The sequence below is a fragment of the Platalea leucorodia genome, assembly GCF_965183815.1.
Source record: "Platalea leucorodia genome assembly, chromosome: 16".
NCBI classification, from domain to species: Eukaryota; Metazoa; Chordata; class Aves; order Pelecaniformes; family Threskiornithidae; genus Platalea; species Platalea leucorodia.
In genome coordinates this window covers 5,737,685-5,750,135 of record NC_138838.1, presented here as the reverse complement: position 1 = coordinate 5,750,135, position 12,451 = coordinate 5,737,685, and the positions used below count along the sequence as shown (strand labels likewise).

The 12,451-nt window shown below is 46.0% G+C and overlaps 1 protein-coding gene across 1 annotated transcript; it reads right to left on the bottom strand.

Moving 5' to 3' along the window:
• Positions 1 to 1,991: 1,991 nt before the first annotated feature.
• On the bottom strand, positions 1,992 to 10,799 carry PRKRIP1 (PRKR interacting protein 1). The gene is made up of 6 exons (XM_082328493.1): positions 10,663 to 10,799; positions 9,390 to 9,468; positions 7,851 to 7,951; positions 6,992 to 7,077; positions 5,089 to 5,156; positions 1,992 to 2,731 (listed from the first exon to the last, which is right to left on the bottom strand). The coding sequence occupies exons 1-6, from the start codon at positions 10,780 to 10,782 to the stop codon at positions 2,616 to 2,618; spliced, it is 570 nt and encodes a 189-aa protein (XP_082184619.1). The 5' UTR covers positions 10,783 to 10,799; the 3' UTR covers positions 1,992 to 2,615.
• Positions 10,800 to 12,451: the final 1,652 nt, after the last annotated feature.

The window sequence follows — 12,451 nt, the reverse complement described above, 5'->3', positions numbered from 1 at the left end:
GAAAAGACAAAGGAAGACAATTCCTAAAAACTTGCTAAAGAGACAAATACATTCGTTATCCTGAGCGCGCTTTTCACCTCTGAGACTCTGAATACCTCTGCTCGGTTACAGCACTAACACTGCTGTCTCTCAGGGTCCCACGCTTGCACGAATGCATGCAGCAATGGAACAGCAGCAAACTTTAGCCCCTGAAGATCAGTCTCCATCAGAGAAAGGAGAGGAACTTCTCTAGAAAAGAATCCAGAGCAAGAATTTAACGAAAGCAGGTCAAACTCCTTGGCAGTTTCAAGCCTTTAAGTTATTACTGCTTTTTCAGTGCCGTATTTGTAATAGGAAGCAATTGTAGAATTGTTCCTCATCTCACACATGGGAGCACTTCCCTTTTTCTACTCCATGGAGGATGTTTTCTCCGTTTTGAGGTCACAGAATACTTGCATTTTGTCTTAACGAAGAAACATCCCTTCAAGCCGCTCACTTTGAAGTGCCTTTGTATTCTGGAAGACATAGTACTGACACAAACCACCACAACACAGCATAGTACTCTTCTGAATTCATAGCAACACCTACCAAATACAGCTCCTACTGCTACATTCAGCCACCCCAGCAAGAAAGACCGTAAGGCAGATACCACCTTCAGCAACACATCCTCCTTGCTTTTTATGGATTTCACCTACAAACTTAGCATTCCTAGAAAACACAGCGTATGAATAATTCAGCATGGGTAACGACGGCGTCCTAGGGAGGCAGGATGAGGCCACACAACCTGAATTCGTTCAGTTCACCAAGCCAAACTCAAGTCCATCTTACTCATGGCCGAGAAGCGTGTCCTCATGCAGCAAGATCTGCTCTACTTAATGCAAAACAGCACTTATTTATTCAGCTCAAAAGCCCGACAAGCTCAGAGGCAGAAGAGTGTTTTTGTGTGAGACACTTGCTTCTTCTCCGTCCACGAAAGCTAAGAAACACCACAACGATTTTGTGGCTCATCCTACAACACAGACATATCAACAGGGTTTACCTGCCCTAAGTGGGATTCAGGTGAAGCAATTCTCACAACTCATCTCTCCACAGGGAAAATGCCAACAACTGCAGAACATCCATTCTGCATCTTAAGCACTAGAGAATGAAACACGGTCACAACTTACTCTGGAGCACCTGCCTCTATGGAGATTAAGCAGAAAACAATTCCATGCAGATCTCTAACCCGGGGGGTGGTGGGGATACGGACCTTGCAGCTCGGAAGTTACCCAGCTCTAAAGTCTTTGGGTACATACAGGGGAACTATACACACACATCACTTGCACTTGATCACATCTGCCTCCCTGCCGCCACAGTAATACCACTGAGAAGCCATTACATAAAGCCAGCTCAGGCAAAATGCAAGGATTTCTGGCAGCACTGTTCAACAAAGGCTAAATCTAAAAAGAGATTCTTCCTTTTTATCGTTTTTGCTTTAAATAATTTGGCATTAACAAAGGCTTGAGAAGAAGTAGCACCACAATCTGGATGCCGAGGTCCTGGGAGGAGCGTGTCTGAAAGAGAGCAGGCACTTCTAATTAAAGGTACACTCAAAAGACAACAGCCTAAGTTACAAATAAAACCACCACTGCATGTGCTTTTCATTTAAGCACCACTAAGTAAATATATATACTGATGTTATGATTCCTACCAGGGAACTCAAAGTTCAAAGCAGAGAGCTCAAGCAGAGAGAAAGGCAAGTGTCATTACTGAAGGTGAACACAAGCAAAACCATTCCATTCCAAGCCTTTCTGCCACAGGATTTGGAGGCTTTACAGACATAATCTTTTGGAAAAGATATTGTTCCAATCCAAAAGCAAAAAGTAGATGAAATGCAGCTAACACCTTATTCCATATTTTCACGTGCGCCACATCATTTGGTCTTTTTGTCCCTTCCTGCAGCACTGCAAGCAGCTCTTTATTTTACTGAAATCCTCTTCAAAAAAAAAAAAAAAAAAAAGAAGACAGAACAATCCAACACATCCCCTTTATTAATTTAAAAAACATGGAAGAAAAGTAATAGGGAAAGTTTTAGCAATAAAAAAGGGATCCTGCTTAAAAATCTATAGAACTTGTCTAGCAACATAAACTGATTTCTTTGGGTTAGAGATGACCCCATACAAAACCCCAAATTCAGAACACTCACAGTGCAGGAGAGTCTGGCTACAGACCACTTTTCTACTTTAGGTTAAACTCTTCCCTTAGATTCATGTATCCCACTGCTATCAGCTTCGACATAAGTAGAATACGTAGCCCTCACAGTAATATTTTCCTTAAATGGTAATGGATATGTTTTAGCTTTGAGACAGAAAAACACTCTGGGCCATATTAGAAAGAACTCTAGGGTCACAGAGACTTATGGCTGACTCTTTAGAGCAAACTTAGAGCAGACTGCACAGCAGTTATACAAGCAATTAAGAAAGAAATCTCTTATTTGGCATTTCTCTATCAATATCTCCTGGGCCTGTGATGTGAAGGTCATTCACCGTTAAGCAGATATAACGTACGCCAATGGGTTCTGCTTGGCTGAGATGAAAGACTTTCATGCTCCTGAATATAAAGCAATGAACAGTGTTTCCAGCTGTCCCTGAAAGGCCTCATCCTCTTCCCATCACAAAACTTGGCTCTTCAGCATCATCTTCCTTCTCTTCCTCCTCCTTGCTATCCTCTTCATCATCCTCGCTGCTGACTTGTTCTTGAGATTGATCAGGTTCTAAAAACACAAACAGTATGAATTGATAACATACTCCCATGTGTCTTCCTTGTTAAGTACTTCACAACAAAATAGTCTCAGGTGCTAAGCAAACGTGTATTAGGTCATGCTAATTAGTACGGATGGATAACATATTCCCATGTGTCTTCCTTGTCAAATACCTCACAACAAAGTAGTCCCAGATACTAAGGAAACATGTATCAGGTTATATTAATTCTACCAAGTGACGCAGAGCTCAGAATATCAAATTCTCCCTTGGAGAAATATTCCCTTACCTCCAACGTTACCACTGTGCCAAGTCCATCATTAAACAACTCCGCCTCCTACTGAACATTATTTCAAACAGAGGCAGTCAAACGCTAAAGTGATAGATGATCTCATTCCCAATCTCACCTCTGCATGTCGGCATGAACTTTGAAGTATCACAGAGTACTGTTAAAGAATGCAGGCACTGGGAAGCCATGGGCAAGACTCAGTATATTTCTACACCCATCCAAGTTTACAGAAACTCCACGAGGTGCCACAAACTTTTACAGATTGTTTGGTATACTGCAAGTATGGGAATTCGTTAAGATATGTGCAAGATTAACGAGGGTCACAGAAAACTCGTGAAGCCTGCTAAAAGACCAGAAAACACCTACTAGAAATTAAATAACGGATAATGAAAATTAGGTACGGCATAAAGTGGGCCCTGAATCTAATAGCCATTCTTCTGCTCCCAGTAGCTCTTGTACCTTTACTGCTTCTCAGGCCAAGTCACACTCGGGTCATGCTCTGATCAGTTACACGTAGGATTTAGGATTAGTGGTCTGATGCCACCGCGTGGTCAAGTTCTGTACTTTCATTTTTTATTAGGGGTCTGTACAATAACGCAGCTTTAACAGCTGACCTTATTTAGCACCAACTTTTCTTCTTAATGTTTTTACTACAACAAAGATGAAAGATGGCAAAGCAGAGGGTTTATTTATTCATTCAAAAAGGAAGATAAATGCTTGCCTGCCACATCCAACAAATACACTTGAATTACTTTGGAAAAACTCTCAGATCTCAACGTAGGGCACACAAAACAAGAAAAAGACATGCCTGTTCTCGGCAGACTAAAGATGGCTATCAGTGGCTTCTATCTCCACTGATTTTTTATTTTTTTTTTTTAAACAGAGAACCACAACCTGTAAAGAGCTAAGAACTATTCTAAAGACAGGGGAGTTTGGATTCCAGCTTCCAGAAGATGACTTATTTGTGCTGAATAAAAACATTCCAGCCCAACAACTGGTACATGGCAGTCTCATAGCGCAGTCTCAGTCTCTGATCCAGCTCCCTCCCCTCTCTCCCAGCCACTCCCGAAAGCAACAGGTATTCTGTTTTGTTCACTCAAAGTGAACAAAAATATGTTGACTCATACTTAAATTCTCTTCCCAGTCACAATTCATAAATGAGTAGCTCTAGAAAAAACAGAACCAAAACAAAACACCAAAAAACCCACTCTGCTACATTCACTTGCTGTCACAAGTAAAATTAACCTAACGATTAATTTGTCCTCCCATGTTTATATGGGAGGCTGGCAATGGTTCAGTTGAAACAGATCCAGTTTTGAAAAGCAAAGCAGAAATAAGGTAGCACTGTCAGGCAAGTCACTGTTCTAGCAGAATTATCAGGAACTGCTGTAACTTTAAGACTAAGAATTACTGCAGAGTTAGCGTGCTAATCCACGAAGGACAACTATTTGAAAGAGTAAGCTAAAATATACTCACTGAAAGGAAGCAACGAGTATTCAAAAGTTTGAGCAGACAGTTACACTGACATTGCTGAACATAAATTTTCAAGACTGCAGGAGAACAGAGGCAGTCAGGTTTTTCATGTTTATTTCTATGCGAAATAAAAAGTGTTGTGTGGAACAGATGGCACCAAGGTGGCTCAACTTCTTACACATAAAATTGTAACTCAGTTTCTTGCTGTCCAAGCTGTGCATTTTTTCCACCTGTTTGCCCATACACATTCAAAATATACTCAAAAAAAGAACAGCCTTTAACAATATTGCCTTTTTTAGCAGAAGATGTTCTAAATCTGGGGCAAAACATCCACAATCAACAAACTCGGATTCCAATGTTTGCTGTCCAAAATTTCCCCTAATAAAGCAAAAACATTCATAAACAGCCAAGTTATTTGTAAGATTAAATCTCAACATAGATGGCTTTCAAAGAGGACTTTTGAAACATTAGCTAAAATAACAAGCTTAAGGCTCAGTCTTCCTATCCATGTATTGAGAATGCTTGGAGCAGGGGGTGGAACAAACCCTTCTAGGCTTCAATTAGGGAACAGAACTAAGTCTTGAGAAAAGAAAACTAAATTTCACTGACCTTTTTCCTGCTTCTTTTGTTCAAGTTTATTTTTCTTAGCTTGCAGTTTCTTCTCTTTTAACTTCTGGCTATAAAGCAAAGAAGACAAGACTGTTATGCAAATCCAACATTGTACCACTTCTGCACTTTGGACACTGATAAAGGACATATTACAGACATCTTGGAAAAACAGACTGCAGAAGAGAAGTTCAATTTGAATTTGGCCTCAACTGAAAATTCAGCGAGAGCAAACTTAGACACATGATCAACAGAAACTTTTCTATGTTGTTTTTAGTCTAATGGAATTTTTTTTAAAGTCTTCCATGACGCCACTGCAACCAAAACTATATGATACGCAAGAATCTCCAAGAACACAGAAGGAACAAAAATGAAACTGCCTGTACATTTTAGCTACCTAGTCTAACAAACAAAAACAGCAAATGGTGTCAAAACCCAGACTGCTGGAAGTGAACACTGGAAAAAAAAAATTAACTCATCATCAGTAATATATAATTTAAATGAAAAAAAAAAAATGCAGCGTGCTTTGACCTTCATCTTTGGCTGTACTTCATCAGTATGTTGGGCCCTAGGAGTAACATCAGGGGTAAGAGGGAATTTCAGTTCATAGGACCTAGTTCTGTTTGCCTAGCAAAGGTAACCAGGCAGTCTAATGGCAGAGACAGGGCAGAGCAATCGGGAATTCACGTTCCTCTCTCAACACCATAAATGAATTCTGTTGAAACAGAGAGCCAAGTACTGTACCTGTTAGGTCAGGCCAGAAGAGAAAGGGTGGTGAGGGAAGTTAGAGGGGCTCCTACAGGGCAAAGCTGCTTTAGACTGCTCTATAGAGGAAGGGGGACAAGGAGGCGTTGGGAGTGTCTAGGCAGCATTTGCTGTTTGAACAGTTGTTCTCCATCTCAGCCAGGAAAAAGGCAGCAGGCCAGATCTGACTTGCTGGCCATCTGTTGGACCACACTAAATTAAAGTAAGATGGCAACAGTGTTTGTGTTGTGCACTTTTGTGCTAATATGCCAGTGAGTCACTTTGCACAGGCCTTTCAGCAGCAACGCTCAGCTACAAGACGTAAAATCCTCATTCTCAAAGAAGCAAGAGAGAGGCTGCTTAGGCTCAGACCCTCTGGAAGAGCTGAGCCATGATACCCTGCTATTTCTGAAAGGTGTGGTGGACACAGACAGACTGTGGAATTTAAATTCTTGTATCACTGCATTACAATGCTCAGACTATTTCTTGAGAGTGTCAATCTTGTAACTGTTTCATTGTGTCTAAAACTTAAGAGAAGGATGGATTTAATATTTTTAAATTTTTCCATCTAACTTACTAGACTTGACCTGCCAGACATTTCAATGACGTAGAAGCGGTTACTGATTTTAACAATACTGCACACATCAGTGGCCTTTTCAGTAATCACAGGCTGAACTGGACTAGTCATGCTGACAGTGTATGGAGGACACATCAGGCCCCACCACGCTCTGCTAGTCCAAATCCATATGCGTACCCATTAAGCAGCACCCATTTTTGCACTTAAGCTGCTTGGTATCAGCTGTTTCAGAGATTTATTTAAGCCAGATGTACATATAAACCTTTCCTGACATTGTTATAACAAATATGCAGTAAGGCATGTTGCAGTCAACACCACCATGTCAGCAAAAGCTGCTCAACCAGTCTAAAGTTACCCTGCTAGCGATGGCACGGACCATAAACCATACCAGCAAAGCCCGTCAAGTTTACAGCTACCTTTAGAAACCAAACAATGACATTAACAAAATTAATTTCCACAACCAGACTTCTCAGCCGTTAGATGTAGACACAGAATGACAGCATTTATCCAAAGCATGCAGCTACAGATGAGGCACAGGGCACGAGGGCTTCCATGTCAAGCCTCCTGGGAACAATCTGCCCTTACCGCTTCCTTCTGCGTTTTGCTGTTTGTTCTTCTGCAATCATCTTATTCCTCTCCAGTTTCTTCTGGAATTCCTCATCTAGTCTTTGCTGTAATTGATCACACGTCATACTTTGGTCACAATCTAAATTAAAATACTTTTTAAAAAAAGTCATGTCCTTTTAGGGAGAAGTCTTTTAGCAAAATACAGAAGGGAGCTTTGCCAGATTTTGTCTGGCTTATTCTTTATACAAAAGCCATATTCCTAGGGATGACTTCTGTACAGACAGCATTTTTAACCTGCAGCCTGAGCCAAACATTGAAGCCTTTAGAGGGAGGAATTCTCACCAAAACAGATGAGGGAGGTTGGGCTTCTGCCCTAAAGAACATTTCAGTAAAAACAAGAGAATAATTTAAGACAAAAACATTAACATACGGATCAAAGGACTCATCTTGTCCAAGAGAGAGTATAACAATAATGCTCTCTGAAAGAGGTGCTATTCTACTTGACCAAGACTTAAAAGAAAGAGATCCGGGCTCTGTGCACAGGCAATTGGTTTGATTCTGTCTGTGCAAGACAGTAGTATTAGGAATTTCCAGTTTTTAAAGCATTTTCAATCCAACCCAAGAACATAAACATTCACGTGTGGTCTTACTATGTGCTAGGACCCCCGCTGAACAGAGAAGATGGAGCATCTCAGACACAAAGCACCGAATGTTTCAATACTGACAAAGACGCCATGTATCACATATTCCTACATTTTTACTCTGATAAGGGGTGGTTTGGAACCAAATTATTTGTACATGACTTTAAAAGAAAAAAAAGATTTGCAATGAACACCAAATAGTCAGGGGGGCAAATTATAAAAAGAGTCCTGCTGACCTTCTCAGCCATGGCATCCATGAAATCTTGCCTTTGGTACTCTCGCCGACGAAGATGCCGGTACACATGAAACTCCCCACTCCCAGCTCCAGCACTGGAACCTACAGTAAAGAAGAGTTAGTCTGCTAGAAAATAATATGTACTAGATGCTCACAAACAACTACAGCTAGATGCTGAGGGACAGGACACATGAAAGGGCACTGTAAGATGAAAATCTACTAACAATACACAGAGTGTATCACCATTTTATATAAGCTCAAATCACTCACAATGAAAAGCCAAAGCGAGCTGCAAAACCATACACTTATGGGTCACTCCAGTTCCTACTGGTCAATTACTCCCCTAGAGAGAATCCGGTCTTAGCTGGACATTGAGACAGTAAAAGAACTAGAGATCAAATGCACATCCCATTCTCTTCTAGGCAGAGGTGAGCTAAAACATCCTACTGAGGCTGCTTCTCACTAGTTTTCAGCATCTCATACAAAAAATAAAGGTCAACAGAAAGGTGATAAACCCCATCATATTATACTTTCCTATGCAAGACAGACACCACTGACAGTTTTTGACCATTTCTTCATAAATGAAATCCCTATAGCGCTCTCTTCCTGGCATCAGTCTGCATGTTGAAGTCTCACAGGAGCTTTCAACACCGCACTCCATTCTCTTCCTCTGTCTCCTGAGCCATTTCTCAATGCAAAGCACAAATGCATGCCTAAAAGAAGACACCTAGTAATTAAAACATGGCAGCTGGGACTGCAGTAGGGGTGCTCTTGATACCAACAGAATCCCAGCACATCAGGTGCTCCCAGAAAAACAAGACAGTTAAACTCAAGCACACAGCAAAGCTATTTGAAAAAGTCATGAGGGAATTACAATAAGCAGAACTGTTTATTCAGAAGTGTATAAAAGCTTTAGTCCAAGATCAATTATTCTGAAAATAATAACAAGTCAGCTTCTAGAAAGGATCATTAATAAGGATGAAGGTCCCAAAGACAGACAGAACTTCTACATGCAGATGAAATTTATACCACAATTACTGCATTTAATCCGTGCAGGTAAAAGTAAAGCGTAAGCAGAATACTTGGGTCAGGTTCCTTGCACAGGTGCCAGCTCCCTACCTGACCACGTACAATCATATCCGCTGCACGTGTCTGCTTCTCACTGCCTGAGATTCAGACTCAAAGCGGTCAAAAGAGGGACTTCATAATTAAGTTTCCAGAGCACTCTCAGATCCATGGAAAAGACAGATTTACTTATCGTCATTTACTTGTCATCACCAGAGCAGCAGCTTATTTCCCTGTATGCAGTCCACGTGCTGGAGTGCCACAGGCATTGTTCACTTTGCATTCTGACAACAAGCAGAAAAGTGGAACCCAAGAACCAAATAAAACTTGGAAAAGCAACTCTCGAAGCACATTTCACACCTCTTTTCTCCAGCAAAATGAGCAACAACAGAAAACTGTCTCTGGCCTTTTCTGTTAAACACTTCTATGTTTAATGTAGCTGACCCTACAGTTATCTGAAGAATAGTATCTTTACCCATCACATCTCTAACAAACTCCGGGGGAGGTCGTGGTGCCCATTCATTCAGTTTTTCAGGAATTGGTACAGTCTTTTCCTGCAAGAACAAACCAACCAGTCATCAGTATCTTCTAGGAGCAAAGTCTGCAATTTTAACACATTGCTGAAAGGTGGTACATGTCTGACAACAGCCTCTTCCATCAGCTGACAGATCTCAGAAGGAGCACAGCTGCAGGAATTTCTTCATGCATAGGGATCAGGAGCAGGCAGAAAATGAGAATCAGAAGGTATCCTCTCTTTCCCTCACATTCAGGCCTGCAGGTCAACAAACCCCAGGAGGATTAGGGGCGCCTGTGCTTCTTTTCAGTATGGAAACTAGAAGGAAGTAAGTCAGCACCTTCAAGCACTTGCAGAAACTGAGTATACTCCCACGACCAGTAAGTAGTCTGGGAAGAGATGAAAGGCATTTGTGCACCTTCCATGCCAGATCTATGGCGGACAGGGAAGGGAGAACACATGATGCAAGGTCAGAGGAAGAACAGGCGTGGGGAAGTCTCAGCCTCCTCCAGCACACACGCAGAGGGAGAGTGAGCCTCTCCACCTGGCAAACGCCTCCTCCTCAGGACAAGGATCAAAACACCCACATAGAGGAACCAGGGTCATGCTCCCCACCACCCCCAATTAAAAACAGAGGAAAGACCAGCTGGCAGAGCGCTGAGGGGGCAGCCCTCCCCCTGGGTCCCCAGAGACGGGTCTGTCCCCTCACACCACCCCGGGGAAGACGGATCCCTCTCCCCTCACGGCAACCCGGTGTGTGTGTGGGGGGGGGTCGGTCGGCCTCTTTCCCCTCACAGACCCGGGAAGGAGGGGGGTGGAGGTCGGTCCCTCTCCCTTCACAGAGCCCGGGGTTAGTGGGGTTCGGTCCGTCTCCCCTCACGGACCCGGGGAGGAGGAAGGGGCGGAGGGGTCAGTCCGTCTCCCCTCATGGCACCGGGAAGGAGGAAGGGGGGGTCGGTCCCTCTCTCCTCACAGCCCCCGGGGGGTGGTGAAGCGGTGTCGGTCCCTCTCCCCTCACGGACCCGGGGAGGAGGAAGGGGTGTCGGTCCCTCTCCCCACACGGAGCCGGGGAGGAGGAAGCGGGGGGCCCGTCCGCCTTCCCTCACAGAACGGGAGGTGGGGGGTGTCGCTCCCTCTCCCCTCCCGGACCCCGGGGCGGGGGGGTATCGGTCTCCCTCTCCCCTCCCGAACCCGCCGCCCCGGGCGGGGGCAGAGGCCCGGCGGGTGCCCTCACCGGGTTCCTCATGAGCCGCTCGAGGCGGAGGCGCTGCTCCTCGGCGGCGCTCCGCGGGATGACGAGCGGCTGCGGCTCCTTGCGGGGCCGGGGCGGCCGCGGGGCCGAGGGGGCCGCCATGCTCCAGCCGCCTCCGCGCCCCGCCCCGCCGTGACGTCACGCCGCGCGACGCGCCCGGCCCGCGGGGCCGCCGCAGCCTGTCATGGCGGCGGCTCCCGCCCCGCGGAGGCCGCGCACCCGGTGTCCGGGGGACCCCCGCGGGGAAGCGGGCGGCTGGCGGCCCCGCCAGGCGAAAGCAGGCAGCGGCGCCCGTCAGCCGTATGCCTCGGCGGCCGAGGCTGGCTCCGGGCCCAGGCGCGGCCTTGCTGGGGGCTGAAGTCAGCCCCTGCCTCGCTTCTCCCAGGTCCCAGCTGTAGCTGTGGGGCCTCTTGCCCCCGAAAGCTGCGTTTGCTGGAGCTCTGATTTCCCCCGTCCCCCCAAGCACGTTCCCCGGGCTGCAGTGAGCGCAATTCATCCCCCGTGGGGCCCATTAGCAAGGCGGCTCCAGCATCTGCCGTGCTCTGGCTGGGCTCAGCCGTGACAGCAGAGCCCCGAGGAGGGTGAAAATTCAGTGCATTTCGCAGTGGCACCCTCGGCCCTGCCAAATCCCTTCCCCATGACGGCGTAAGCGATACGGGACTTCCTAGTGCCTCCCCGGCAGGCTGCCTGCGCCATCTGCTCGTGTCACTTCGGTAATTAACCAGCGCTGCCCGCAGGCTTTGTCCACTGACAGTGATGGACGGCAGCGCGATTCCCCACGGCAGGGCCTCGCCAGGCGCTGGGAGAGGCGGGCAGGTAGCAAGGGGGGGGACGCTGTGCCATCTGCATTTGTATTTGCTCCTGGGCTTTGCAGGAACGGTGCCTGGACCAGCTGAAGGCTTGTATGCCCAGATCCATGCTTGTCTGATGGGGCCGGAGGAAGCCGTGAGCGGGGAAGAGCAGCCGGAGCTGGCTGCGATACAGGCTTCCTTTGCAAGCCAAATTTCTTGTCAAGCCGCTGTGGCCCTACAGAAATGGCATGGCATGTGCTCGGGCTGTGCGTGCGTCAGAGAATTAGCTAGTAAAGGTCAGCTGCAATGGAAGAGGGACATAAGCCTTTGTGTAGTTTATGGAGATAAGCTGGAGAGGTGAAGTTGGGCTCCAGGTTTCAGACAGCTTCGTGCTCTGCATGTGGAGAGGGTGACAGAAAGGGGAACAGAGAGGCTGGGAATGGCTCCTTCTGAGATTTATGGGTCATTTGTATGACCTGAAATTAATAAATCCCCATGCTCTTTCCCCTTCTGTGAAGAAAATCAGAGCTGATCCTCAGGTTCAGCCCTATGTTTACAAAAGACTCTTCAACCTCTATTGAGGTTGCTATGGAAATCGCACTAGTTTATGCCTCATGTTTGTCTTACCAACCTGATTTGTAAAAGAATGGTGTGAATTTAGGGTTGGCTGAGTTCCCAGCTGGCCGCGCTGGTCCTGGAAGGCATCCTTGCAGTCGCAGCCCTGGCTGGAGCAATGCAAACAGCTTCCCCCATGCTGTCTCCCAGCTCACGAGCTCCTGTGCCCGCTGCTCTCTTAGCCTTGGGTCCTCTTCAGCCCACCAGGACAGAAACCAGATAGTGCCAGCCCGTACTCAGCCCCTACCAGGGAGACACCCGCTCCATTTGCAGAGGCCAGGCAGGTACATGCCCCTGTCCCCTCTCAGTCACTGCAGAATGGGTTTCAGAAGCAGAGTTGGTGCAATTCCATTGGGTTTCCTCTT